Raw genomic sequence first — 27,500 nt, forward strand, 5'->3', positions numbered from 1 at the left:
AATATGATTATTTAATCTATTCCATCCATCCATTATTTATACCCGCTTATCCTGGGCAGGGTCGCGGGGGGGGCTGGAGCCTATCCCAGCGAGCATCGAGCGAGAGGCAGGAACACATCCTGGACAGGCCGCCGATCTATCGCGGGACATTTAATTTATAGATTTTTTAAAATATGATTTTATTTATGGCACCGCCGACAGGGGCGGCAGGCTCGACTCCCCACAAATCACCCCCGGGGAAATGACATCATTTTCGGCGACGTCGAACAGCCGCAAGCAAGCGAGGTTGCAGCGTAGCTTCAGAATGTTTCTGTAAAGGAGCAAGCGCACTCAGTCAACCTGCCCTGTGTAAATGAAGGTTAATGAGTAATTAATGGCAGGATGTGTGGGTCTTGAGAATAAGGCTGCACTCATGTCCCCTACAGGAGACAGAGAAGAATAGCCAGGTCTTGGGAGGATATGGTAGGTTTTTTAGCGCAGGTCTGTAACGTGACTTCGTGTAGCTGTCATGGTCGCTCTTCAAGGTGACGGGGTGGATAATGAGGGTCCGCGGGCTCATGGGACTTCCTCTGCCTCCCCCCCCCCCCTCGGCCGTTTGAGGGAGCCTGCCACTAAGCAATCCCGCCTGCCTGTCAATCATCTCCTGAAATAGCCGCGTTCGAAATAGGGGGTGTCAGCGTCCCCCCCCCCCACCACCCTCCGCGGTGTAACCCGACACCCCTGTCTCCGGTGTTCTCAGCCCAGGGGGGGGCTGAGGTCAGGGTGGCAAGGAGGGGGGGACCCCTCGTTCTCCCCGGCAACCCGGCAGCTGGAGGCGCTCGGCGTGTCACTGCCCGCGTCGAGCCGGATACCGCCGGGCGCCCTGCCCTGCCCCGCACCGGTAGCCGGGCAGCGAACGGCCTGCTTCAGGAGCGCTGCTTCTGGGGCGATCCTCCAGGCGATACATCACGCCTTCACCCTGAAAGCAGCCTGTCGGTGTCCTGTCCTGCACTGCGGGATGCGGAGTCTAAAATGTTCATTTTCTAAATGAAAATGGCTGTGGTAACTGCACAACAGACGGACCCCTGGAAGCGCTAATTAACTGTGCGCGACGGGTTCGCCTTCTTCGGCAGAGAACGAATTCGTTAGCTTAGCTGAGGTCTTTAAGCTTCTCACATTAAAGCAAAGGGCCTCATTGTGTAGCCACTTTAATGAGGATTCCATGGAGAGAGGAGGCTGTTTGTGTGTCCGTGATGTAGGAGGGAAATTTCTTGGCGTGTGGGTTGGGTTTGGAATTGCTGAGATGGAGGCTGGCGTCTTCCGTTAGTAATGCTCAGAGATGGACGCTGGCTAACTCCAGATCTTCACTTTGTGTGTAAGTAATGCTCTGCGATGGACGTTGGCTAACTCCAGGTCTTCAGTTAGTGTGTAAATAATGAATACTCTGTTGGCTAACTCCCGGTCTTCAGTTAGTGTGTAAGTAACGCTCAGAGATGGATGTTGGCCAGCTCCAGGTCTTCAGTTAGTGCGTAAGTAATGCTCTGTGATGGATGTTGGCTAACTTCAGGTCTTCAGTTAGTGTGTAAGTAACGCTCAGAGGTGGATGTTGGCCAGCTCCAGGTCTTCAGTTAGTGCGTAAGTAATGCTCTGTGATGGATGTTGGCTAACTTCAGGTCTTCAGTTAGTGTGTAAGCAATGCTCAGAGATGGATGTTGGCTAACTCCAGGTCTTCAGTTAGTGTGTTAAGTTATGCTGAGGCCATGTCTCCTGACCTGTCTCTCTGATCTCACCGGCAGTCAGACCAGGAAGGCAAAGGTCAATCTGGGGAAGTTTGAAGGATTAACTAGACATCTTGTGGCAGAAATAGGTGACGTGATAAGCACATTCTGGATAATGACAGAAAGTGTATAAATAGATGGTGTTGCATTTTCTGTGTCGCCTATTTTTTTTTGGATTCATCATTTCGAGATCATAGCATCATAAGCCAGGACTTAAACATCTCCAAAGTCACACACATCTCAAGAGAACCGCTTTGAAAATAATGAAATTCTGAGCTACTGATCTTGTAATCTCATTTACTCTTTAAGCCTTACATATGGTATATTCATGGTAGAATATTGTATGTCCACTGCATGTCTTTGAAAGGATATTGGGTTGTTTTTTTATTATCATTACCAAAACAGGGTGGTTATTTTGTCTGTAAAGGAAGATGTCTTTTAAAAGACCATGGCAGTAGATACTGTAGGACTGAAACAGGACTGAAACACGACACAAAAAAAGGAGTGCTTTCGTGATGTCCGCACTTCCAGTTGAAGCAGAGGAATGCGGCAGGTGTGGACAGTTGCAACCTGTGATTGGCACCAGTCTCACGTCTTATCTGTGGTTCTGAGGCTTTGCTCTAGTTTTAGCCCAATAGCTCAACAGCTGCTGATCCCAAGGTTATACCCCTACATGTCTGGCCTCTCTCTCTCTCTGTCTGTCTCTGTGTCTGTCTCTCTCTCTGTCTCTGTAACTCTGTCTTCTGTCTCTGGCAAATGCAAATTCAAATGAGCATTATTGGCATGATGTATACAACAAACAAATAAATATATAAACAGAATAAAACTGTGTGTGTGTGTGTGCGTGTGTATGTGGTATTTGTGTATGTTAGCTTGTGTAATGTCATGTCATGTGTAAATTAGGTGAAACATTGAATATGACATTTAACAATAATTTTAAAAAGTAATTTAGAAAAGTCTCTCTCTCTCTCTTTCTGTCATTATGCTGTGACATGTCTTCCCTCTGACACAATCATCAGTGAAGCATTTTAATGATTACCTCGCTCCTGCTGTGATCCCCACAACAATGCACTGAGTAAATCCTGTTTACTTGTGAGAACATATCCTAACTTTGTCTCTACAGTAGAAATTGTCTTAATAAATTATTTCGCCAGCATTATAATTATATAAAAAAGGCAAAAGGCGGCCGGAGGAGGGGGGCATTGGGAATAAAGGGGGGGGGGCCGGACCCCAAGGGGTCACAGAGCGGGGAAGTGCCCCACGGGGGGAAGGGTAGGGACCCGCGGGGGCAGGGGGCCACGGAGCAGCCCCGGGGTTCACGGCGAAGTCCGGGCGCCTGCCGTGTTTACCGTCGCTCTTTCCATATTTGGCCACCGCGCGGTCCCGCGGCGTTTCTGGAATAGCCGGAAGTGCAAACGAACGGCGGCAGGGAGAACGGATCGGGAAAAGAGAGGGAGAGAACGATCGGGAAAGAGAGGGAGAGAGAGAGGCGCTCGGAGTCCTCCACCAGGCGGCCGCGGGACCTGAGATCCGCTTGGTCTTATCGGCAGCGCTCGCTGGCCCCTGCCGGTCACACGGCGAGCGGAACGACAGCGATCGCCGAGACGGGATAAGAGACTTTGGGGCCGGTGAGCTTTTTTTTAACGCTGTCCTGTGGGGCTGGGGGGGTGGGCTGTGGGGCTTGGGGGTGGGCGGCGGGTTTGGGGGGCGGGGGGTTGGGTTCAGTGGGCGGGTGGTTTGACACGGTATCGGGGGGGGTTACGCTTCTGGAAGCCCACGGGGATGACCACGACAAAAGTGAGCTCGCATGACTTTACGGGACGTTTTTTTTTTACGGGAGTCGCCGACGACGCGCGGGTTTGCGGAGGGGCACGCTTTTTCCCTTCTCTTTCCTGACGGCCGCTCTTAGGACCGCCCGGCCCGAACGACGCGCCAGCTCATGAAAATAGAACTGCGGAGTACGGTTACCATGGCGAAATCTCCCCTCTCCCTCGCCCTCGCCCTCTCCCTCTCCCTCGCCCCCTCCCCTGTCCCAGCATAAATTCTCTGTGTGAATATCGTGAGAGTCGCTCTGCGAGGCTCTCAGCTGGCCACCTCTCTGTAAGTACGCTCCAAGTCGCTTTCGCCGCGCTGCACGTTAGCGTTATTTACCGCCGATGCGATCTGCTGTCACGTCTTATTTGCTGTTTCTGTAGCCACCGAGGAATGTTAATAATGTGTTGCGTGTTTGAATTTGTTTTGGTTTTTTTTTTTCTTCTTCCTAAACTGAATTCACGGGACTTGCCAACATGTTTGTTTAATAAGTACACTGTGTGAAAAATGTCGGTAATGGTGTTCTTTCAGTTTAAAAAAAAAAAAAAAAAAGTCTACTCAAGTACCACAGTTTTTAAAGTTACTGTTCAGTAAATTCTTGAAAGCAGTTTCGTTTATGCCAGAATCACTTGCTTCATGATGGTCGCCGTTTCCTTCGGGGTGTGTTTGTCGGAGTTTGTATGTTCTGTTTGGACAGAAAGGAGTGAGCAGCAGCAGGAAGTCGCTGCCAGGTGCAGCGCTGGATATCGCCGTGCTGTTATTTAAAATGTCATTCGCTTTGTCTCTCCGCACGCAGCCGGGGTTCCAGGCGCCTTATCCCCGTTCCGGTGGAGTAATATCAGGGACCACGCCTCAGTAAATGTTTGCCGTGTGCGAAAGTGCTTGCGTGTTCTCTGTGTTCTGCTTTATTGTGATCCTGTACGGTCTGGGGACTTGGTAAGCTGGATATGCAGCACTGGAGTGGGGGAGGTGGGGGGGCTGGGGGGGGGGGGTTACAGCCACGAACGTGTTTGGTAATTGCGCGAATGCGTGCCGGTCACCGTTAGACCCTCCCGTGACAGGACGTCGAGCGACAGTAGCGGGTTACCTTCCCTCACATCCTCGACCGTTCCAAAATTTCCAGTCCTTGGGGAGGCGGGGGGGGTAGGGGGGTACACTCCCAATCTTCTATGTCTTGAGCTTCCGGTTTCTCCCGAACTTGGAAGCCTTGTTTCGTCTGGGAGGCCTGTGACTTTGTACACTGTCACACGCGCCTTTGCTGAGATGAAAAGCTGTTATGTTCAGGCACCATAGACCAGTCGTTTGACACCTTGGGCGGTTGGCCCCATACTATCAGATCTCTCTCTCTCTTTGGACAGAAGAGATGATGGCCGTGCGCCCCTCTCAGCTGTCATTGGTCGAGAGTGGTTTGCTCTTGTCTCCAGGCAAGAGCGAGAGTTTAAGGTCGTTCCTCTTTCTATGTATTAGGTGAGAAGCTCATGGCCGGCTTCCAAGGGTTCTTATTTTTATTTTTTGGAACTTGTCGCAGTGTCTGTGCCAGCTGTCAGTCTGCCCCTGACCGGCCATGTGATTCAGCACGTCTGAGGGTGGACGTCAGGGTTTGAACATGCGGATGTACGAGGTCCATTCCCGGTTCAGACCTGGAGATGTAAATGGGCTTCTCCCCTTTTTCCTGAACGGCAGGTTTTGGGTTTGAGCTCCGTACTTGCCCTCTACCGGCTGAAGGCCGATGACGCTCCCTCCTTGGGGTCCGTGGGGAATTCGCTGTGAGGTTTTTTCGCAAACTGGCTTCTTCTCTTGTAGACTGTCTCGATTCAGTTCCAACCTCTCTCGAGGTGAAAAGAGGGGAACACCGTCTGACTGAGTGAGGGATGATGGGATTTCACTGCGTTTACTCTTGACACAGAATGAGTCACGCAACATCAAGAGCTTTGCCATTGCCTGTCAGAACCTAAATAACTACCCCCTCGCACCAGCTCCTGAACAATAACAATTAGGTAGAAGTCCTCTGGTGAAGTGAGGACATGTGATTCAGTGTGACCCTCTGGGTCCCAGGAAGGGGGGGGGTGGGGCTGGTTGTGCAGTGACTGGGCATTTTGGGAGGGTGTTGGCGGCAGAGCGTGGGGTGTTTGAAGGACGTCCAGGGCTTGTGCAGTGACTGGGCATTTTGGGAGGGTGTTGGCGGCAGAGCGTGGGGTGTTTGAAGGACGTCCAGGGCTTGTCCCCGTGTGAAGGGAGAGGCTGCTGACCCTTGCCCCCCCAGCTGTGTTCTCAGCTGTTGACCTGAAGGGGTAACAGTGTTTGGGCTGTATTTTCCGGAATGAATGTCATAGGAAGCATGGGCGCAGTCAACGGCGTGGCGTATGGGCACACTGGGCGTGGCAACTGAATGTTGGTATTTTCGTGACCGGAGGCGAGGAGTTCAAAGCATGCGGTGCAGGTGGAAAATGGGCTGGATTATGGTCAATATGTGGGTGTGTTGCAGCTGAATTCACTTACGGCCAATCCTATGACCTCTTTTTATTCCCTTTAAGAGTTCCCTTTAAGGTGTAACCAGCCTAATTATCTGTTAAGCCTTTTGTGAAGCAGCAGCAACTGCTGTCTTCCCACTTCAGTGTACGGGGACTCAGAAAATTCCCAAACGTCTCAGGCGTGTCAAAATCCACGACGAAAATACCGCTTCGCCAGCGCGACGGCTCGCACCGCGCCATGCACAGGGGCTAGAAAACTGAGCCCTTTGTCTTGGGCCTCAGCTGCCCCAGGGAAAACGGGACATGGGCAACCATTTTGACCCCTCCCGCCCCGCCCCCCCCCCCCCCTCACCCCGGCTCCCGATCTTTATAAGTCACATTTGACTCATTTCCGGACATTCCGGGACCCCCCCGAGCACCCCTGCACGGGTCAGCTTTTCCCCCTAAATAGCTGGCGCTGACCTGCAGCGGAGGTGCCGGTACGTGCGTCCTGCGAGCGTGAGCCGGAGGGTGCGGAGGGGAGGCCTCGCGATTTCTGTGGGGGGGGGGGGTGGGTAATATAACAGCGCCTGGGGGGGGCTGTCACAGCATTCCGGCTGACAAAGTCACCCGCGCGACAGGTCTCTAGAGAGAAACAAACGTGTGATGGTCAAAAAAACAATAGAGAACCCTGATCCCCCCCAGACCAGACACCGCCTCCTGTCCCAGACGCTTTTATTGTCACCCGTCACCAACCCCAGCCCGGCCAAGCCACCGACCCACAGCACAATTGATCTGGGCCAGGAGGTCCTCTGGTTAATTGCCGTCCCATTACACATGAGGTGGCTGCGATAATGAGGCGGTAATTTCCCCGCTATTGTTTTAGCATTAGCATTCGCGGACGTGCGTTAGCGCGTAACGATGGGGGGGGTGGGGTCGGGTGTGCCCGTACAGACGGACGGTCCGCCGAGACGGAGACGCTCGTTTTGCGAGCGGCGGAGCAAGACGCGGCCCGGGACACCGCCGCGGAGGGTCGAATTAAACGCGGCGTTCCTCGTGTTGCGAAAGAGCCTTCTCGTTCGTTTTATTATTAAAAACGGAGCGGCTTTATTGGTCTGCTCCGGCCTTCACCACAGAGGAATAAGCGAAGCTCTCCTCTTTGGTTTGGCCTGGAGGGGACCTGCCAAACCCCCCCCCCCCCACGAGCTCGGCCCAGTTTGGGGTTTCAGGCGCGTCAGGAATCGCGAGCTCGCTCCGTTTTTCCTGGGCCCGCTCCCGACCTCAGCCGGGCCATCGCACACACATCAAGGCTTGTAGTTGGGGGTGGGGGTTTGGGGGGGGCACTGCTGGCATAGCCAATGGGGGTTGATTGCTTTTCCTGAGACATTATGTCACTGGTAATGAAAGGATTCCCAGAATTCCCTCAATGCCATTGATTCATTGTGTGTGTGTGTATTTTTGTCTGTGTGTGTGTGTGTATGTCTGTGTGTGTGTGTGTGTGTGTGTGTGTGCGTGCATGCGTGCGTGCGCATAAGCACAGCTGTGTGTGCAGGGACCTCTGCCAATATGTCACACACAGGTATAGTGCTTCTTGTCTTTAAGGAATAAGCAAATGGAATCCCAGGTGAAACTCTGTTTTCTGATGTGTAGGCCTAATAATACGAGTGTGTAATGACCTGCCATTGAATCCAGTAATCTTTATTTATACAGGGAAATCGCACTGGGTCTCGTTTTCAATGGAGCCCCTGATGACAAAATAAAATAAGATTCAGTCTTGTCATTGGGTGTTTAGCACAAAAAGAGTCTGATTGGGCGCAGGGCGGAGGTCGCGTGCCCTAACTGGCCGTGCAGAATCCGAGTCCACACGTAGGACTCGGTCGGGGTCAGCGAAGGTCAAGACGTCTGCGCTTACCTCACGGGAAAGGCCTACTCCTCCGGGAGCCGTTACTCAGCCGCCGTTTAGGAATTCTGGGAAGGTGGAGGGAGGGGGTTAATCCGGGCTGGTCACGGTTGTCACGGTCAGGAATTGCTTTCTTGTTTTCCGTACGACGCATCGGAGACACCTTTAGCAACCTTTACCCTTCCTTCCCCCTCCTCGTGTGTTTACAAGGGAAACACACTGACATTGCGAGGACCAGAATTTTCCCCCCCTCCATGTTTTAAATTCATGCTGAGGGAGGCTTTTTCCGTCCGACGTTCGACCGCATTAACGTTATTTACTTTTAAGTTCCCGCATCCACGTCTCGGTTCGGGGGAATCTTTAATACATTTTTAATGAGCTTTATTTCAAAGGGCTTCGGCTGCCGCGCGATGGGTTTCCTGCGCTTAAGTGTTCTGCGGTCGAAAAAAAAGGGGGAAGAGTGAATTTGCAGAGCGGCCACATCTATCCTCCGCTCGAGTGCTTTCCTGCGCCGCTGTCGGGCCCGGCTCGGCCCGAGGTTCGACGCTCCCGGGGTCTCAAACCGCTATTTGTCTGCATCCGACACTGTCATTGCTTTTCTCATCCTGGGTTTATTTGTTTGAGCTGCTGAGAGAAACCGTTCACTTATGGAGTAATGCAAGTCATGCTACTGAGGTACTGCTGATGGTTTAGGTCATCAGGAGCAGCTCAACTCCCTCCCCATGTCTTTGACAATTTGAATGTCAAAAATTAGTTGTGATGAAGGGTTGTTCTCCGTCTTGGTCTTTGTGTTACATATCATATTATGCATCTGGAATTGCTGTTTTAAACACGTTGAAACCAGCATAGATGCAGTGTAAAAACAATTCTGTTACGGGACTCGAAAGCTTAATATCTCAAAAACGAAGCTAGCTGTGGGTGTTTGAAGCTTTTGAACTTTGGACTGAGCAGGGTTGCCCCCCGACCTGTCCGCTGAATTTTGACATCCGGATCAGACAGACCAACGTGCTAACACTTCAGGCCTGGGTGATCCCACCCCAGCTCCTCGGTGCCGCATCACCAACACGCTAACATGTATTAGCGCTTGTAGCTTAAACTCATTACAAAGTTAGCCCGTAGCAGTTAGCGCTTTGGCTATCGGCGGTCTGACATGGCGGTCAGGGTTTCTGCTTGATGCGGTGCAGGAGCGTGACTCTGGCTAATCGCGGGCTAACTCTGGCTAACTCCTGCGAGCTCGGCGGTGACTCACCCATCTGACACTTTGAACAGTACTGTTGTTTTTATGGATGCGAACACCCAGTAGCACCTTGAAACCGTCTTCCGTGTTTGTATTATTTATAGAGAAGGCCACGGGCATAGCACCTGCTGTTTCCACATAAAAAAAAGCACTTAAAGAGCTCTTTATTAATAGAGAACCTATTTCAGTCTGGATTTATACGAGGGCATTGTCTATGTCACGGTTCAAACGAGTCTTCACTCCTGAGGGTCGGTCAGTTGTAGAGCAGTGACCTGTAGGCTGTTGGTCTTTCAATTTGTGAATGTAATATTACGAGGGATGGGTACTGTTTAAATTCTGCTGATACCAATACTGAAAACAACTTTTAAAACGTTACTGGTGCCTGAACTGATACCTACAATAAAGAACGTCGTTTTTTATCGCAAAGACAAATTAATTTACAATTTAATTGTTTAAATTATACTTTATACTCTATATACTTTATAATTTACACCATTTTGCTTTTGGCGTTTTGGCGGAGTTTAACGCTAGCTGGCTTTGCTAACGGTGCCCGCTGTCGTTGACAGAGCGAGTGTAGCGTTAGCCAGCGCGAAGGCGCGCGGCGCCAAAAGGAGACAACGAAATCCGCATCGCGATCGGGTCCGGTAGGGTACCGGGCCGTACGGGAACCGGGGCCATAGTGGTACCGGGTTCCGGCACCCAACCCTAAATATCACGCGTGACATTTGACTTGTTTTTTCCAGAGGGTTGAGAGCTGGGCGGGGGGGAAGGGGTTTCATTTCCCGCCCCGTTGCTGAATGTCGAACGCTTAAGTATCGGTTCACGGAGTTCGCCGTTCGTGCCGCCCGCTGACGGCGTGGCGTTCTGCGTCCTCTTCCCGCGAGGCCAGCGGCGATCCCCGCGGCGTCGTTTGGGGGCGCGCGACGGGGCGGGGCGTAGCTGTTTCGCCGTACCGCCTGTCGCGGCGGATCGAGGGGGGGTGCGGCGAAGGCTGGCGTGGCTCGGGCGAAGACGGCCTCGAGCGGAGAGCACATGCCGTTCCGTGGCGTCGCCCCTGCGTGGCGGGGCCGTCGGCGGAACGTTGCGCCCGGCGAGAACGCGCTCCTCGGAATGTTCCTCGCGTGTGTTGCCGTGACTTTGGCGTGTCAGCTCTGAATGAGCGGAACGTGTGTTCCCCGGCGTATCCATGGGCACGGATTTATCCCTGGCACAGCGGAACACAAGCCGTCTCTCCGCCGGGTGACTTAAGGCTGCGAACTGAGGTCATCGCCAGGCATTCAGACACGCCCCATTCCCCAGGGTGCAGCTGCCGCGAGAGACTCCAATTCCCATAGTTCTGTGCTTCAGAACGGGGATTTCACCCATCCTGCGCATCACCCGATCAGAACATGAAAGGTAGCAACATCCGGTCATTCAGCACGCGTAGGCTCTGCCCTCCTCATGTGTTCCCTCCCTGGAGTGTCCTACAGAGTGTCCAGCACTGAATCAAGCCTGGACTCAAACTCCCAGAGGTCTCTGCCTGTACAGGAGTGGGCATGCTATTTGCCACACTGAAAAAACAAAAACAAGAATAAAAAAGAAAATGTAGCTTTTATCGGAAATTTACCCGTACGCAATTTTCAGAGCAGAATCTCGATGATAATTTTGTCACTTTTATGAATTTAAAAGCCACCCTTCACCTGGGCCCTCCCCTCTCTAAAGCCCTTTCCTGGAATGACTGTTAGCCTCTGCAGCAGGAAGCTTTCCTCTGAGTCACTGCACAGACTTCACATATGTCCCTTTTTGGCAATGGCATACCTGGCGGACCATGTGTTTATTAAGGGAATGCCATACATGCTGTTTCACAGTTTATTTAAGACGTCCGGTCTACGATTGGTTGAAATGGAAGTTCATTTTTTGTTCTATATGCAGAGGACAGATCTGTGTCTTCGTGTCCTTTTCAAAAACAAATACTAAGTTTGATAGAATTTTTTCATCCCCCCATAATATTTTTTTCTGATTCATTAAACCTTGGAGAGCACAAGTTTGTGCTTATTTGGAGATGAAAGTCTGCAGTCAGCTTAAATGTTGCCTCCTGACACTTTGTGGGTAATGAGAAGGCAGCCTCTGCTTAGTCTTGTAAACAGTACGCGGAAAAGGGGATGGTTTATGCGCAGAGTTTAGCTTCTGGAACAAACAGATAAACCGTGTCTCTAAGTCATTAGCGTCACGAGTGACAGCTCACGTAAGCTGCAGTATCTTCACAACACATATAGAATGACCTCCAGGTATTTCCCCCCTTAAAGGGACAGCGTCCGCGGTGTCCCGAGAGGCATTACCATACGCGTGAAATGACTCAAGCCTTGCTTTTAGGAAACGGTGTTAAGGCTTGGTGTGTTTTTTTGTGCATACGTTATCAGATGGGAAGTATGTTTTGAGTTTTTTCACCATCGTTACAATGGAATGTAATGATTCTGAATGACTCTGAATAAGGATGATTCTGAATAAGGATAGCCATATCTTGAAGACATAGATGAATCTTAATCTGGAGTCTTCACAGTTACTGTCAGAGAGAATCAGAGAGTTTGGATAACAAAACTATCTTAAAACTACATAAGTTTCTGTATTACTAAGTTCCAGTCACTGATGTGGAGAAGATATAGCATGTGTGTGTGTGCGTGAATGGACATGTGTGTGTATGTGTGTGCGAGAGTGGACATGTGTGTGTGTGTTTGTGTGTGCATGAGTGGACATGTTTGTGTGTGTGTGTGTGTGGGTTTGTGTGTGTGTGTGAACATGTTTGTGTGTGTGTGAGTGGACGTGTGTGTGTGTGTGGGTTTGTGTGTGTGTGTGTGTGTGTGTGTGGACGTGTGTGTGTGTGTGTGTGTGTGTGTGTGTGTGGGTTTGTGTGTGTGTGTGTGTGTGTGAACATGTTTGTGTGTGCGTGAGTGGAAATGTGTGGACAAGGTATCTTGGAAACTGTTGGATGTCAGAGTTGCAGTGCGAGGAGAGAGAGAGGGAGAGAGAGAGAGTTAGAGACAGGAGGGGGCGGAGACAGAGGGAGGAGTGGACGTCCCGGTTGCAGTGATGTCATGCTGTCAGGCATAGCTTGGAGATGATGCAGACCCACACCGTTTCGGGGGGGGGGGGGAGGTTGGGGGTGGGGTCCCGCTAAAAAAGGAGCAGCGGTTGGACTGGACAGGACTGAGTCTCTCTCTCTGCCCTTCACTCTGTGCGCGATGCAGGGGAGGACAGCACAGCCCAGCCCGAGCCCGGGCTCCCTTTCCGGCTCTTTCTGACTGCCGAAGCTCCCTCTGACACAGCGGGACCTCCCGTCCCAACCGCACGGGGGTCTTTCCAAAGTTTTTTATCTGTTCATTTTTCCTCCTCCAAACAACTTTCTGGGCTTGTCTGGATTATAAAGAGGGTGACCGTTAGACAGGTAGGGTGTTTTTTTTTGTTTGTTCCATATGTGCTGTTTTTGTTTGTTTTGTTTAGTGTTTGCAAAGAACGAAACCGAGCGAAAATAATAACTTAGTCGAAAGCGTTTAAGCGTGTTAAGCGGCCCTGTTATTTATAACGACGCGCATGCCGGGGCCGACGGCGTGATTTACGAGGCGCGTCCGATCGCGTGTCACGCTCGCCTGCACGCAGGCGACGAGCAGCGGGGGTGAAATATGGACGCCGGTCCGTTTTAAGGCCGAGGCGTTTCTCACCGGCGCTGCCGTGTGCAGATTCTCGCAAAAACACGAGGGGGGCAACCGCAGCGACGCTGGGCCGGGGGCGTTCGCCTCCGGGCCACCGTACAGTAGGATCTGAGCCCACGGAACGAGCCCCATAGGGTTGGCGCACCCCCCCCCCTCCCCTAAAACCCACCTCCAATCCCCCCACACGCCCTGATGTGCCCGTTTACTGCCTCCATTGGGGTCACAACAGTGGGCTCCTCCACAATGACAGGTCTTCTCAGTTCCTCGCTTTGCATACAGATTTCTTATGCCACTGCTGGCTTGTTCATACTGTGGTCAGGGAAATGGACCCCTGACCAGATGGTTTCTGCTTGTAGGCTGCAGCCTTTGGTAGTACACTTGCGCTGTGTACTCTGGAACAAGGCGCACAGTGGATATGAATACGCTTTTGGCAAATGTGAATACTTTCAATCAATATCCGGCAGCGCTAACGTGCTACGTCTGTGCGGCACTGAGCAGGGTGCTCTGCTAAGCAAGCAAACTGAAGGTTAGCAGAGCTAGCGAACTCTGCGCTATCTCGCTGTGTACGGCATGTGCTGCTTCATCACGCCGCGCTACTGAGCGTGTGCAGGAGTCCCCGTGTGAGCACGGGGATTGTGGGATACATCATACCGGCAACTTAAAGGTGCGAAAATGTCAAAGTGTTTTTGTGTCTTTTGGAGAAAGACATGCAGTCCATTGACGTTGTGAAAGCGAATGGTTATCTCGTGGCAAATGGGTTCAGAGGGAACACTCACTTGACTATTTTAATGTGTGAATGGATGTAATAATGAGGATGAACATGCACTTCTAATTTCCTACTCAGGGACAAGCGTAGCATTGAACAAGAACACCATTCTCTGGATCAAAACTCCATTTGCCGTCCATAAAATTGCACTTGGCACAAACGCCCTTTTGTCCTTCACGGAAAAGTAATTTGTCGCAGATGTGCTACTGTATGTGCAGATGTGCAATGCAAACAAGGCCCGTGTTCACAAACTGCGTTTCCCATGAGCACCGGGCCTGGAACGTGGACACTGAGCGGAGCCCACACACGTTCCCGCTCCCCACGTTTTATTTTGATGGGGCGCGCTGTAAATTCCGATTGGATCCAGCTGTGTCTTCGTCGGGGAGAGGGGCGTGCGTGGCAGGTCTGACTGCTTCATCTTCCTCGCTGGGGGATATTTATTTCGGCAGCCTGCAAAGTCGAATACGACACGGCGGAACCTGTAATGTGTGAACGGCGATGAGGATATGGACTAAAAGCTCCACTCGCACTGAAAAACGAACAAACGGTTGATATTGAAGCTCTCTGTCTTTAAATGGAAGCAGTGGCGACTATGACTCAACGGAATTCAAGACAGTGGACTTTTGTGGATGCTCTGATAACGCAGGTCCAGGAAAGGCTGAGAAAGTCTCTGATTATCAGAGGTGGACATTCCAGGGGTCAGAAAGCAAAAGTCCTGCCGTGTATTTCATCCACCCCTGAACTCAGCCAGCTGATTTAGCTCTACCTCCTGGCTGAAGAATGGTTCTCATTAGCAAATCCAGGTGACTGGAACAAAATCCTGGGATGAACTTTTACTTTCTGAACCTGCATTGTCCACCTCTGCTGATGACGCAGGTCCGGAAGGCTCGGGGAAGCCTTGAGAAACTGGATCTGAAGTCCCAGTGAACTGAACTGCTTGCCAGTGGGCGCAGGATTACGTGCCCGTGGCTGGTCACATGGTTCTGCCCTCACCCGCCTCTCAGTTGGCCATGGCAGCACAGTGATCACCAGCACTCGGGTCTGATGGGGGTCCGTCCATCTCTTCGGTACCCTCTCTTTTCGGGACCCCCCTTTTTGTGACTCCCTCTCTCTGGGGCCTCCTTTCTCCAGCTTGGTCGTGGCACGAGAATCACAACTGGCCTGTAGAACAACCCAGAACCTCAGAACGACACAGTACAGGCTCTCTGTCAGCCTTTGTAAAATTGCAGGTTGCATTTCTTAATCCAAAAGTTGTGACGATAGACTGATATTGGTGTAGTGGATTTATTTTCTGCCTGATAATTAATGAATAAATGAATCGACCTGTTAATCCATTCATGTCACTGACTGGGCGGAGATGTCAATCACCTAGTGCCCCAGGCGTAAATCAGTCCCTAATCGGAGCGGAGAAATGTTAAAACACTAAAACTAGGACTTTAAAACGTCCAATAAATGTTTCTGCGGTGACATTCTGAGCAGGTGGGTGTTTGCTCCCTGACTCTGGCTCACAGTCGTGGCTCTGTGCAAAAGCTGAGGCACATTTCGCTAAGCGTGCGGGGGTTGGGGGGGGGACCGGAATCCGCCCCGCCGTGCGGAAAAAGGCGTCGTTTTCCTCGCCGCGTTTCGCAGGCCCCGCCTCGTCGGATCCGCGGACGGGCGCCCGGCGAGTCAGAGCCGTCCCGAACGGCGTTTCGCCATCGTCTGGGGGGGGGGGGGGGGGGGGGGGGCGCGGCTGGCCGGTTTCACGGCCCGTAAAACGCAGCTGTCGCTAAGGAGAGGAGGCGGCCCGCGGTCGTCTGGCATGCGGGAAAAACAACGGCGCGGGGGTCACGAGCGGACCCCCTGGGCCCCCGGTCCCACGGACACAGCGGGACAGTGCCTCGGACCGCCCGAAATGCAGAGCAGCGTCCCGTTAAAGGGCTGGACCCTGAAATTAGATTACGTTACATTAGGCCACGCTGTCTGGTTCTTTCAGTCTCACGAAGAGGCCGTACATTCAAGGACAACACGTAACACATAAACAGGACATTCAGTTACGCGTAATTCAGGAAAGTACATGCGCAGCGTACGTTAGTATGTACAACATAATCATGATCTGTAAACGTTTTATTTCGCCTTTGAGAGTAGCTGATTAGTGGTGTGAGCTGATTCTGAGGATGTTCAGAAGGTGCATTGCAGTTGGGACAGAGCGCATTTGCCGTGTTATTGTAGAAATATTTTACGCTCTCAATGAAGCATTGGTGGTTTGGGGGGACAGTGAAGAGAGGCCATTTTGTGTCCTCGATCTCCAAAATAACAAACTGTGTCTGGGCCTGGTCACCTGGCCGTCGGGGAAACAATGGAGACGCTGTCAGAATGGAAACACTGTTATCTCCAGGACAGGAAGCCTGGCTGTTAGCATAGCGTCAGAAACCAGGGGGAGTGTGTGTATGTGAGTGCGTGTGTGTGTGTGTGTGTGCTTGTGTGTATGTGTGTGTGTGTGTGTGCGTATGAATGTGAGTGTGTGTGTGTGTGTGTGAATGTGAGTGTGTGTGTGTGTGTGTGTGTGTGTGTGTGCTTGTGTGTGTGCTTGTGTGTTTGTGTGTGTGTGTGTGCGTATGAATGTGAGTGTGTGTGTGTGTGAATGTGAATGTGAGTGTGTGTGTGTGTGTGTGTGTGTGCTTGTGTGTATGTGTGTGTGTGTGTGCGTATGAATGTGATGTGTGTGTGTGTGTGTGTGAATGTGAGTGTGTGTGTGTGTGTGTGTGTGTGTGTTGTGTGTGTGTGTGGTAATGTGTGTGTGTGTGTGCGTATGAATGTGAGTGTGTGTGTGTGTGTGTGAATGTGAGTGTGTATGTGTGTGTGTGTGTGTGTGAATGTGAGTGTGTATGTGTGTGTGTGTGTGTGTGTGTGTGTGTGTGTGTGTGTGTGTGAATGTGAGTGTGTATGTGTGTGTGTGTGTGTGTGTGTGTGGGGGTGTGTGAATGTGAGTGTGTATGTGTGTGTGTGTGCCTGTGTGTATGTGTGTGTGAGTGCATGTGTATGTGTGTGTGTGCACATGAGTAGGGGGGGGTGTTGGGGTGTATAGGAGAAAGGAAATATATGTTTTGAATCCAGAAAGACTCAGGAAGAGCTTTAAACCTTTTCTGATTCTTATTTTCCATGACTGAATGGCTGACTCATTCCTTGTGGGTTTTCCTGGGAATGCCCTATTGGTTTGGGATTTAGTTATAGCCAAGGGGAGTGACTGCTGCTGCTGTATGTGTGTGTGTGTGTGTGCATGCATGTGTGTGTGTGTGCGTGTGCATGTGCGTGCATGTGTGTGTGCATGCGTGTGTGTGTGTGTGCATGTGCGTGCATGTGTGTGTGCATGCATGTGTGTGTGCGTGTGTGTGTGTGTGCATGTGCATGTGTGTGTGAGTATGTGCAGTATGTGTGTATGAGGGGATGATCACTAATGGAAAATGTTAAGCAGGGGTGAGCTTGGCTCTACTTACAGCATGGGTGTGACTGTTTTTAAAGTTTAAATTTGGTTATAATGGAGTTGCCAGTTCACTCGTCACAGCTTTGCTGAATGGGTGGGAATGTTCTCATCATCATCATCATTTTCCAAGCAGGCACACATGTTAATGGAAAAAGGGAACCTTGCTCTGGATTTTTTTTACCTGAGCAACTCAAGTTAAATAGCAAACAATGGCTGTACACTAGACAGGAGTCTAACACACTGACCAGTGCACTGAACACCAGCAGGTGATGAAATGAGTTATAAAGAGTAGAGAGAGTTCCTGAGCGAAGAACTGCATCAGTCAGCAGCGAGGAACTGCAAGGTGACTGAGGGGTGGGGGTGCGGGTGTGGGGGGGGGGGGTAAGACAGGCAGCGCAGGTCATCCGAGTCTCTCTTTCTGTTTAGACAGCAGTAACACAGCTGCCGTTTTCAGAGAGTGCCACCCTGCCGCCGCTCAGCAGGTGCGGGTATCCCAGAATGCACCTGTGCATCTCTGTTAGGGGAAGACCCTTACGCATCGTTTTTCGCTAAGTCCTTACACAGGTCATCTAGGGTTCGTAAAAGGTGGTTAGTTAGAAATCCCTAATAGTCTTCTTAAAGTTTGTAGGTAACATATAGATCAGTACAGTGCAGTCTTTGTGTGAAGATGTGGATGTGTGTTATTGCTGGCATGCTCGTGTGCGCTAAGGCCTGTGTTTCTGGCACCTTCCTTCCAGACGTGGTTCACACGCAGGGCCCTCTCGACGGCAGCCTCTACGCCAAAGTCCGCAAGAAGGAGTCCGTGGACGAATCGGTCACCGCCAACGGCCTGCCCGCGGCAGAGCCTGCCCTCCCGGCCGCCGAACACACCCTACCGGCGGTGGACCACGCCCTCTCGGTCAGCAGCGACTCGGGCAACTCCACCGCCTCCATAAAGACTGATCGCACCGATGAGCCGGGCCAGCACCAGCAGGCTCCGCCCCCGCAGCAGCAGGCTCCGCCCCCGCAGCCTCAGCCGGCCCCGCCCCTGAGCCCCGAGGAGAAGAAGGAGCTGGACCAGCTGCTGAGTGGACTGGAGCCTCCGGCTGGCCAGCAGGCCTACCCGGCCCCCACCTCCAGCCCCGGGGGCGGCAAGCTGCACCTGGTGCCCGCCCAGGTCCACGTTAACGGGCAGGACAGCGCCGAGCGGGAGACGGACATCCTCGACGACGAGCTGCCCGCCAGCCAGGAGGCCAACAGCGTGGACAGCCTGGGCACCCTCTCGTCCCTGGAGGGCCGAGCCACGCCCGCCGACCTGTACTACCAGCCCGAGACAGTCATCAACGGGCAGGACGTCCCGTACCCGGACAGGGCGGCCGACATGCCCGTCCACCGGATGCAGGGCTCGGCGTCGGCGCAGGAGCGCATCGTGGACGCGGGGCCCCCGCGGGGGGGCTACGACCCGCGACAGAACGGCGCCGTGTTCCGCTCGCAGTCCTTCGGGGGGGAGGCGCCCTACAAGGCGGCCATGCCCAGGGCCCCCGCCCGGAGCACCAGCAGCCGGGACGCGGTGCAGCGGGGCCTGAACGTCTGGCAGCAGTACGGCGTCCCCGAGGAGCCGCTGGCCGAGGGGGCCAGCTACAGCCCCGCCCCCCTGCAGCACCCGCACGGGCTGCCCGAGTTCCCCCGGGCCGCCTCCCAGACCGAGATCCAGCAGTCCATCGAGACCCTCAACATGCTGATGCTGGACCTGGACCCCGCCCACGCGCCGGTGCCCAAGTCCCACAGCGCCCCCGTCGAGCCGGGCGTGGTCACCGTCCAGCCCTCCCTGGCCCAGGCCCACGCCAGGCCCTCCTACCAGGCCGACAGCATCATCCACGGCTACTACGGCGAGCCCTCGCCCCCCCAGTACCAGCCAGGCCCCGTCGGGGGCTACCCCGCCGACTTCTCGCCCCCCCAGTACCAGCAGGGCCCTGTCGGGGGGTACCCCACCGAGCCCTACGACCCCTCCGCCTACCACCAGCCCGTGGCGGCTAGCGTCCCGTACCAGGCGGGCCCCGGGGTCCTGGCCTACGCCTCCGACCCCTCCCCGACTTTCGGCCAGCTGCAGCTGAGGCCCCTCAACACGTACCCGTCCGGCATGGCCGCCGGCTCCCCCGAGCCCCAGGAGCAGCACCAGCCCGCCGTCCAGCAGCAGCACAGCTACAGCGCCTCGTCCTCCCCCCTCCCCGTGCAGACCCCGGCCAAGGAGACGGACCCCGAGGAGGAGAACCTGGGGGTGCAGGGCCTGGTGGCCCATCGCGTGGCAGGTGAGAGCTTGCCTCCGTCTCCGGGAGATCTTTACCTCATGGGCTTGTTTTTAGGAGGTTCAGGCCTGGATTTGTCTCTTTTGCTCTGTTTCTTGCTCTGTTTCTGCTACTTTGTAAAGCGTCTTCCTGACGGTTCTCTGTAAAAAAGCGCTATACAGATACATTTGATTTGATTTGATTTGACCTCCATCTCAGGCCCAGTAGAATCTGTATCTCCTCTTTTAAAAAAAAATGTTAGAGCATTTCTCTCGATTGTTGCTCTGCGCATACCTCTTTACTTCTTAATGCATTGTTTAGCATTGTTTATTGTATTACGATTTACTAAAACCGATAACCTGAACTAGCGTTGCTTTTTCTTTATCTTTTAAATTTGCAATTTTCCAGCTTAGGTTATTTTGTAATATAATACCGTAAATTATTCAGCTTTCAGAAAATTGCAGTGTAACAGGTAGCGTTTTTGTGCCTGTGGTCTTATTGTGTTGATTCTTTCAATGTTTTATTCTAGTTTATTCAATACACCAGTGTTCTTGTGTAGCAAGTAAGCCATTACATGTGCAGTCATGAGTCTGGGGGAACATTCTCAGAGAAGCTCTGCTGCAGGCCAGTGATCTTCCACAGAACAGTCTGTCACCTCAGAGCACAGCCAGTAATCACGTTTCGTGTCGAAGATGGAAAATAATGGCATGGAAAGTTGGAAGGGAAAATCGAACGCTCCCAAGTTTTCAGTGAAAGAGGTCTTTGTCGGACACAGAAAGCTGGAACTTGACGAAAGCTCGTTAACATGCTCCACAGCAGCTGCTTTTAAAGACGATCGTCCGTGGCATCTGAGGACAGATTTTAAACCAGTTTTTCCACCAAAAAACCAGCTGGGCCAAACAAAATATCATTAAGATTCTACCTTCTAACACACCTTCCGTGTGACAACTAACTATTGGTGAACTTTGAAAGTTGAATTTTTATTTTTTAAGCGGAAAGACTCAATTTTTTTTAACTTCCGTTTCTCTCCGAGAGTAGCTGAAATACTTACATCCTCTGGGGCCGATGGCTCACATATTTAGGCTGGGCTCATGAATATTCAGCGGCAACCTTTTATGGACAAAGCCCCTGTTTCTGCCCGCCTGCTTTTCTGAGCATTATGAGGTCACAATGGGAGGCATTGTCCGCCGTCCGCCAACGGATCGCTGTGTTCCGTTCTGTTCCGCTCCTGCTGCCCACTCCCGCCACGCCTTCTCTCTCCCGCCGTGTCGCCACGGCGATAGACCTCAGGTTCCCGGACAGGAGGTCGTGCGATCGGACGACCCCTCTGCAGTTAGGCTCGGGGGGACATGGCATATTCCGTCTCCCCTGATTTATGGACCAAACTGATTTTTTTTGGTCAATGTCCCTACAGCGCAACAGGGAAGTGACTGCGATGTGTCGCTCCCGTCGCCTGGCGATTGGCTGTCGTACAAACGGAGGGGTAAATTCAATCTAGCCTCAACCCCCATGAGCAAGAGCAGACGGACGGCTCCGCGCGTCTGGCTTGGCGGCGACCGGAAGCAGCGCCGTCTGGTTTCTATACTTACTCTATAACGCGATCTGTGTTGTCATAGCTGCATCACAGTGTAGCCCCCTGGGCAGATCTAATCTTGGGCCGGCTACCCAAAGCGAGCGGAAGTACCCGGGCCTTCTCCAGTCTGTCTAATAACGAGCGCGGGAGTCACGGAGTCCGGCTCTCCCCGTCTCTGGAATGGCCATCACGGTATTCTTAGCGTCCCGCATACAGTACGGCCTCCGCGTAGCCCGAGCCGTCTGGGTCCGGGGAGAGGGAGAGATGAGCGCGCCGATATGTAAAATGTAAGGGGTTAAGAATAGACCGTCTGTTTCTGCTTTCGGGCGGCCCATGCGGTATATTCTCGGCGGTAATCGGATACGTCGCCTGCGGAGTCGCGGCGGCGAGCGCGCCGCCTCCCCCTAGTGGCGGAAGGAGGGATTGTCGCCTCGTTCCTCCGGCAGAGCCGTGAAAAAATCGGGACGCTTTTACGCAAAATGCTACTTACTGTAAACAAGTTCTCAGGCTTAAAGTAAGTCCGCTGCCAATGGGAAAATTAAAAGCATCCATGTGTACGATTTGCGTGACCTTATGAGTCGAAGCATCTCAAAGCTGAACCTGCAACGCAGTCTTTTAAAAGGTGTGGTGCAGCGGCACTGCGTTACGTGCACTGAAGGCTCTGTGACTGTGTTCTCTGCGTGTGTAATGCACAGGGTTAAAAACACTGTCCAGAGGTGGCGGGGGCCTCGCATTATCAGTCTGAGGTGAAAGGGGGGGGCGGGGGGGGGGGGGGGGGTCTGAGAGGGAGACCTCCCTCGAACACGGCAGCCTCGTTATCCCGAAACGAGTACGTACGGGCGCCCTGTGATCGGCTGGGAGGAAAGCGTCTTTTAAAACCAATCCGAGCGCGGAAGCTCTCGGCTCGAAGAAGGGAGGTTTTTTTTTTACGGACGGCGTGCGGGGAGCTGTCAGGTTTTTTATTGGCCGTGGAGTGAAAACGCAGCGGCCCTCTCTTTACCGCTCCTGTCGGAGAGATAAACAGCCCGGGGCTGGGATCATGTGACCTCCCGCCCGCTGGTCAGTTCGCACTGGGAGCGGTGACAGTGATTGACAGCTGTCGTTACGTCCACCGATTAGCCCTGGGGCTTTTGAGAGGAAGTAGGAGCGCTTTGTCGAGCCCAGGGGAGGAGAGCCACGGGGTCTGCTGCTTTTTTGTTTTTACCTTACAAACGGCAACCGGTTCAGATAAAAAAAAACTGCCCCCTGCAGCCTCTGCTGCTCTCCGACATCAGGCAAGCAGACCCCCTTTTTTTAGATGCACTGCGCTTAGAATTTCACCGAGACCTGTGATCCGTGGTCACATCTGGGCAACAGGACCGAAAAGGAAAAGAAAGGATCGCATTGTTTGGCTGTCAGACGTTCGAACAGGTACTCAGTCAGTATTGCTGTTGTTTTATGAACAGGCAGCTTCACGGTCTACACAGGGGGGCCTTTCAGAGTGCATGTCAGTGGAATCCGCCCCTCTGCTACGCCAGTTGAATAAAATAAAAGTTCACACTGAAAAGTATCTGAAGTGAAAAAGGTCTCCGGCTCGGAGAGTAACCCGGTCTCTTTTCTTTCTCCCCGTTTTTCTTTTTCGTCCTCTGTGCCACGTCTTCCATCCCTCCTACCCTGCGGACCGCCCCTTCACGCCACCGCATCTCCCTCTCCACCTCCTTCCTCATCCTCCTCTCGCTCCTCCTCTTCCTCCCGACTCCCGAACTCCCATCACCCCCCGGGGCGTCCCGCCGCAGAGTACAACGCTCGCATCCGGGGGATGAAACAAAACTTTCTGCTGCCCCAGGCAACGCGGCACCGCTCCTTTTCCTTCTCCGGTTTGTTGCCTCCCTCTCCCCCTCTCTCTCTCTCTCTCTCTCTCTCTCCCTCTCCTTCCATCTCTCTTTCTTCTCTCTCTTGCTCTTGCTCTCCCTCTCCTTCCTTCTCTCTTTTTACATCTCTCTCTTGCTTTCTCTCTCTTTCTCTCCCTCTGTCTCTTTCTCTCCCTCTCCCTCTCTCTCTTTCTTCTCTCTCTTGCTCTCCCTCTTCTTCCTTCTCTCTTTCTGTACTTCTCTCTCTTGCTTTCTCTCTCCCTCCCTCTCCTTCTTTCTCTCTTTCTTCTCTCTCTCGCTCTCCCTCTCCTTCCTTCTCTCTTTCTTTACTTCTCTCTCTTGCTTTCTCTCTCTTTTTCCCTTCCTCTCCCTCTCTCTCTCTCTTTCTTCTCTCTTTACTTCCCCCACTTTCTCTCACTCTCTTTCTCTGTCTCTCCCTCTCTTTATTTCTTTCTATCTCTCTATCTCTTTCTCTCACTCTCTTTTCCTGTCTGACTCACCCAACACCCTTGCTTCTTTTCTCCATGGTTATTTTTTCCCATCATACACCACTTCCCGTCTAATTCACCATTCCCCAAAAACGTAGATTTCTAGGAGTGTTTCATCCCACTGCACTGTAAAATACATTAACATCATATATCCCTGACACATGAGCACTTAAGACATGTTCTCACTGAAGGAGGGCAGCAGGGTTTGGGTTCAGATCCCATCAATTCAACCAGTTCATGAATTAAAGAATGTCCATACTATTGCATAGGGGTTTTTTATCCATGAATTTCCTGAGTTGGAATGGAATTGACCTTGGAGACCACAAACAGCTTCATGATACACAAAAAAGGATACAACACTAACTGGCCGATTTCTGTAGTACTACATTGATTCCACTCAAAAAAAATGAAATGTAAAACACTAAAGCCATGTTTAAGTCATCATACAGTATGTGTACTGTGGGAAATAAGAGTCTTTACATAAGAATTAGAATACAGAAACATATAGCATATTACTTCATTGGGCTTTGGACAGTTCCCCCTATACATATCTTGTATAACTCTTGTAGCTGAATAGAATAAAACTGAAAAAGTTACTGTGGGTGTGCTGAGTGATTCAGTTTGCCCTGAGGACAGAACAACACCGTGCAGATAGTGGCCTGTGCACCAAGGCCTTTCGGCTGTGTTCTCGCACTGTAGCCGGCACACTGTGTTATTTCACGACACTGTGTCACTGGGACTGCGCGGATGTTATCTGTTGTCTGTTAGCTGGGATTGGCTGAGAGATGCGCAGCTGCTGTATGCTCATTGGTCAGGCTGGTAGCTCTTGTGCTGCTGCGTACCTGACAGCGGCATTTCAGTGGAACTGGGTTGTGTTGAAAGGGAGTCGCCTCAGAGCACCGTGCGTAGATAACAGGGTGGTCATTTAGATAGGCTGCTTACTGCTGCCTGTCTGAACTGGTGCAGAGAGAGAGAGAGAGAGAGAGAGAGAGAGAGTGAGTGAGAAACAGAGCAAGCGATAGAGGGAGAGAGACTGAGAGGATGAGAAAGAAACTAGAGAGGAGATAAAGAGTGACAGACAGAGAGGATGAGAAAGAGATAAATCAAGAGATAGAGGGAGGGAATTGAAAAATGAGAGGACAGTCAGAGAGACACATAGAGAGATCGATAGTCAAGGAGACATCTTAGATAGGGTCTGTCATTTTTGTGTTCGTGAACTTCAACATCAGTTTTATTTGTCATACCATAAAGTTCCATTTGACCTTGGATTTGAGAGAGACAGAGAGAGAAAGATAGAAAGAGAGAGAGATCCAGTGCTACTTTTGTGTTTTCTCCTGTAGGAAAGGATACTCTGACGTCGCTATGCCATCTCTCTGTTATTCTCCGTGTCTGTTGTGCTGATGTAGTAGTCAGAACAGGGGAGGGGCAAAACGCCATCGGCGTTGGGATTCGCAGCTGGGATCTATTATCTGTGCCTCTTTTCGGTACGGTTGAATTGATCACAGTGCGCGGGACACCGAGCTGTAGGACCCACAGATCTCTCGCGGGAAACCCGCTACAAACGGCTCCGTCTCCGTCACACGCGAGATTCATCGCGAGCTGCCCTGGCTCCCCGATCTGTCACACGCGGCCCTAACATGTTGACATTTCCGTAGCGACGCGATTAAAAGCAGACGGAGAACGCAAATAGATTTCATGTGTGCGCTTCGGCGGTTTGGACGTTTTCAGGCTGTCGGTGCTCGTCTCCTCTGACGGGGAGCACGTCGCTGTCGTTCTGTCAGGGACAGGAAGCTTTGTTTACCGAGGATTTGTTATGCCATTATTATTAAGACTGGGTGTTTGTCACGGATGCTGGAACGCTGAGTTTAATACTGGGACCCTGCCTTTGATACTGGGGCCCTGGCTTTGATACTGCGACCCTGGGTTTGATACTGCGACCCTGGGTTTGACACTGGGACCCTGGGTTTGATACTGGGGCCCTGGGTTTGACACTGGAACCCTGGGTTTGACACTGGGGCCCTGGGTTTGACACTGGGACCCTGGGTTTGATACTGGGGCCCTGGCTTTGATACTGCGACCCTGGGATTTATACTGGGCCTGTTTGATACTGGGGCTCTGGGTTTGAACTGCGACCCTGGCTTGAACTGGGATCCCTGGGCTTTGGTCTGGGGCCCTGGGTTTGATACTGGGACCCTGGGATTTATACTGGGGCCTTGATTTGATACTGGGACGCTGGGTTTGATACTGGGTCGCTGGGTTTGATACTGGGGCTCTGGGTTTGATACTGCGACCCTGGGCTTGGATGCTCAGGTCCCTCCGTGCGCTGTTGGCGGGCGGCTCTGCTCGCCGGTCTCTGACGGCGGTGGAACGCGGCTGACGGTGGCGGTCGGCTCTCTGGGAGAGCGGCGGGGGCGGGGACTCCTGCAGCTGCAGGGCGGTGTTCCCCGGGACTGCTCCCCTGCCAAAAAAGCCTCAGAACTTGTAAATATTTTCCCAGAGCAGTTGCCTAGCATCCAGATCTCTCCGTGTTCACGCCCTGCCATTGCGTGTTTTTCCCAGACCCTCCGTCCCCCTTCCCCCGGCTGGGTCAGACGGGCTGGGAGACGCAGGCAAACACACGTGTTTGGTTTGGGGTGCGTGTGTGTCTGTGTGTGTGTGTGTGTGTGTGCGTGCGTGAGGGGGTGTGTGTGGTGTGTGTGCGTGTAAGAGTGTGTTTGCGTGTGTGTGTGTGTGTGTGCTTGGTTTTTTTGCAGATAGCACAAGACACTTGTGTGCGTTTGCTGACTGAAAATCATGTGATAGCCACTGCCCTGCATTTCCAGTGAAGAGTGTTTATCGGCTGTGATTCAACCGCAGTCGTGCAGCGGTACAAATGCTGCAACTAGCCACTTTAGTCAAGCATAATGGGGCCATTTTCTGTGCTTAAGCTGTAATTAGATAAAGAAAGATAAATATTTTGATGACATGACAAATGAATTTCAGACAAGGGAAGTTGTCCAAGTTGTGGTTGAAGTCATGGAATACACTGCAATTAACTAAGTACACAAAATGTAAACATTTGTGTTTCTGTGTTGCAACATTTTTGTATTTATATATTTTATATCTATTTATATATTTAATTTAATTATATTGCACTTTTTTCCATTTCAGTAAATAGTAAAATAAAAAATAAAAAAGCACAAGACACATGTAGTTAGCGATTGCAGTAATACAAGTTGCATGATGGGTATACACTTACATACACCGTCAATCACTGGCTTCACAGCTCATCCTTCACGCTAAGTGAACCCCTTCCCTGTGAAGGATATGCTGGTTCAAACCCTCTCACTGCGAAGGAGGTGCTGGCTCCCCTGCTCCCTGTGAAGGAGGTGCTGGCTCCCCTGCTCCCTGTGAAGGAGGTGCTGGCTCCCCTGCTCCCTGTGAAGGAGGTGCTGGTTCACCCGCTCCACGTGAAGGAGCTGCTGGCTCTCTACATTGTACTAGCTCTCTCTGGGAGAAGCACCTCCACCTTGGTTCTGCGCACACTGGGGCGATATGCCTCCAGAGATCCAGTCCGTTTTATACCGAGCGCTCTTGTGAGCTTATTGCGTCCTTCGAGGTTTGATCCACAGAAGTGTTAGCCCCTCGCACTGCCATGCCCCGATAACAAGAATAAAAATAATATTGTTTCGCTGATGTGTCGTAGTTTTTAAGGCGGTCAGCGCCCCCCTCAATGAGGACATTGTTCTGTCCGCACGCAGAGATCTGACGGGGAGCCTGTGATTCGGGTGGGAGCGTCCAGCCTGCCAGCCTTTGACAGATTGTAGCGTTTTTTAAAAAGGTCAGCTCTGGTATTTCCCGGGTCTCTGTTCAGAAACGCTTTAGAGTCTCGGCTCTCTGAAAGGACTTATGTCCCTGGGGTGGGGTGGGGTGTGGGGAGGGGTGGGGAGGGGGGGGGGGGGGGTTGACAAGCAGAAGGAGTATGGAGCACTGCCTTGTGGGTACGGAATCCTGCGCGCAGTTAAATGACTGTGGGAAATGTCACTGGCCCCGCCCCCCTCCGTCTGATTGGCAGGCATGCGGTCCCAGGGGATGACCCCGGACAGCGCGGTGGCCCCCGCCCGACGCCGGACCACCAGCGAGGGGCAGTACCAGAACGGCCACGACGGAGGAGGAGGCCCCTCCCCCGGCGGCCCCGTCCGCTCCCCCATCCGCTGCGTCTCCCCCGAGTTCGTCAACGCCATCGCCCTCAACCCTGGGGGGAGACCCAAGGAG

At 52.3% G+C, this 27,500-nt stretch overlaps 1 protein-coding gene across 1 annotated transcript in view; it reads left to right on the top strand.

Annotated features, from left to right (window-relative positions):
- tns1b (tensin 1b) overlaps window positions 1-27,500 on the top strand; it is a 178,125-nt gene that overhangs the window by 127,843 nt on the left and 22,782 nt on the right. The window contains exons 18-20 of the mRNA XM_064310507.1: window positions 17,809-19,359; window positions 22,684-22,764; window positions 27,301-27,500. Of these exons, the coding sequence (XP_064166577.1) occupies window positions 17,809-19,359; window positions 22,684-22,764; window positions 27,301-27,500 (1,832 nt within the window). The remainder of the gene's footprint in view (window positions 1-17,808; window positions 19,360-22,683; window positions 22,765-27,300) is intronic.

The sequence above is a fragment of the Anguilla rostrata genome, chromosome 15, assembly GCF_018555375.3.
Source record: "Anguilla rostrata isolate EN2019 chromosome 15, ASM1855537v3, whole genome shotgun sequence".
Classification (NCBI taxonomy): Eukaryota; Metazoa; Chordata; class Actinopteri; order Anguilliformes; family Anguillidae; genus Anguilla; species Anguilla rostrata.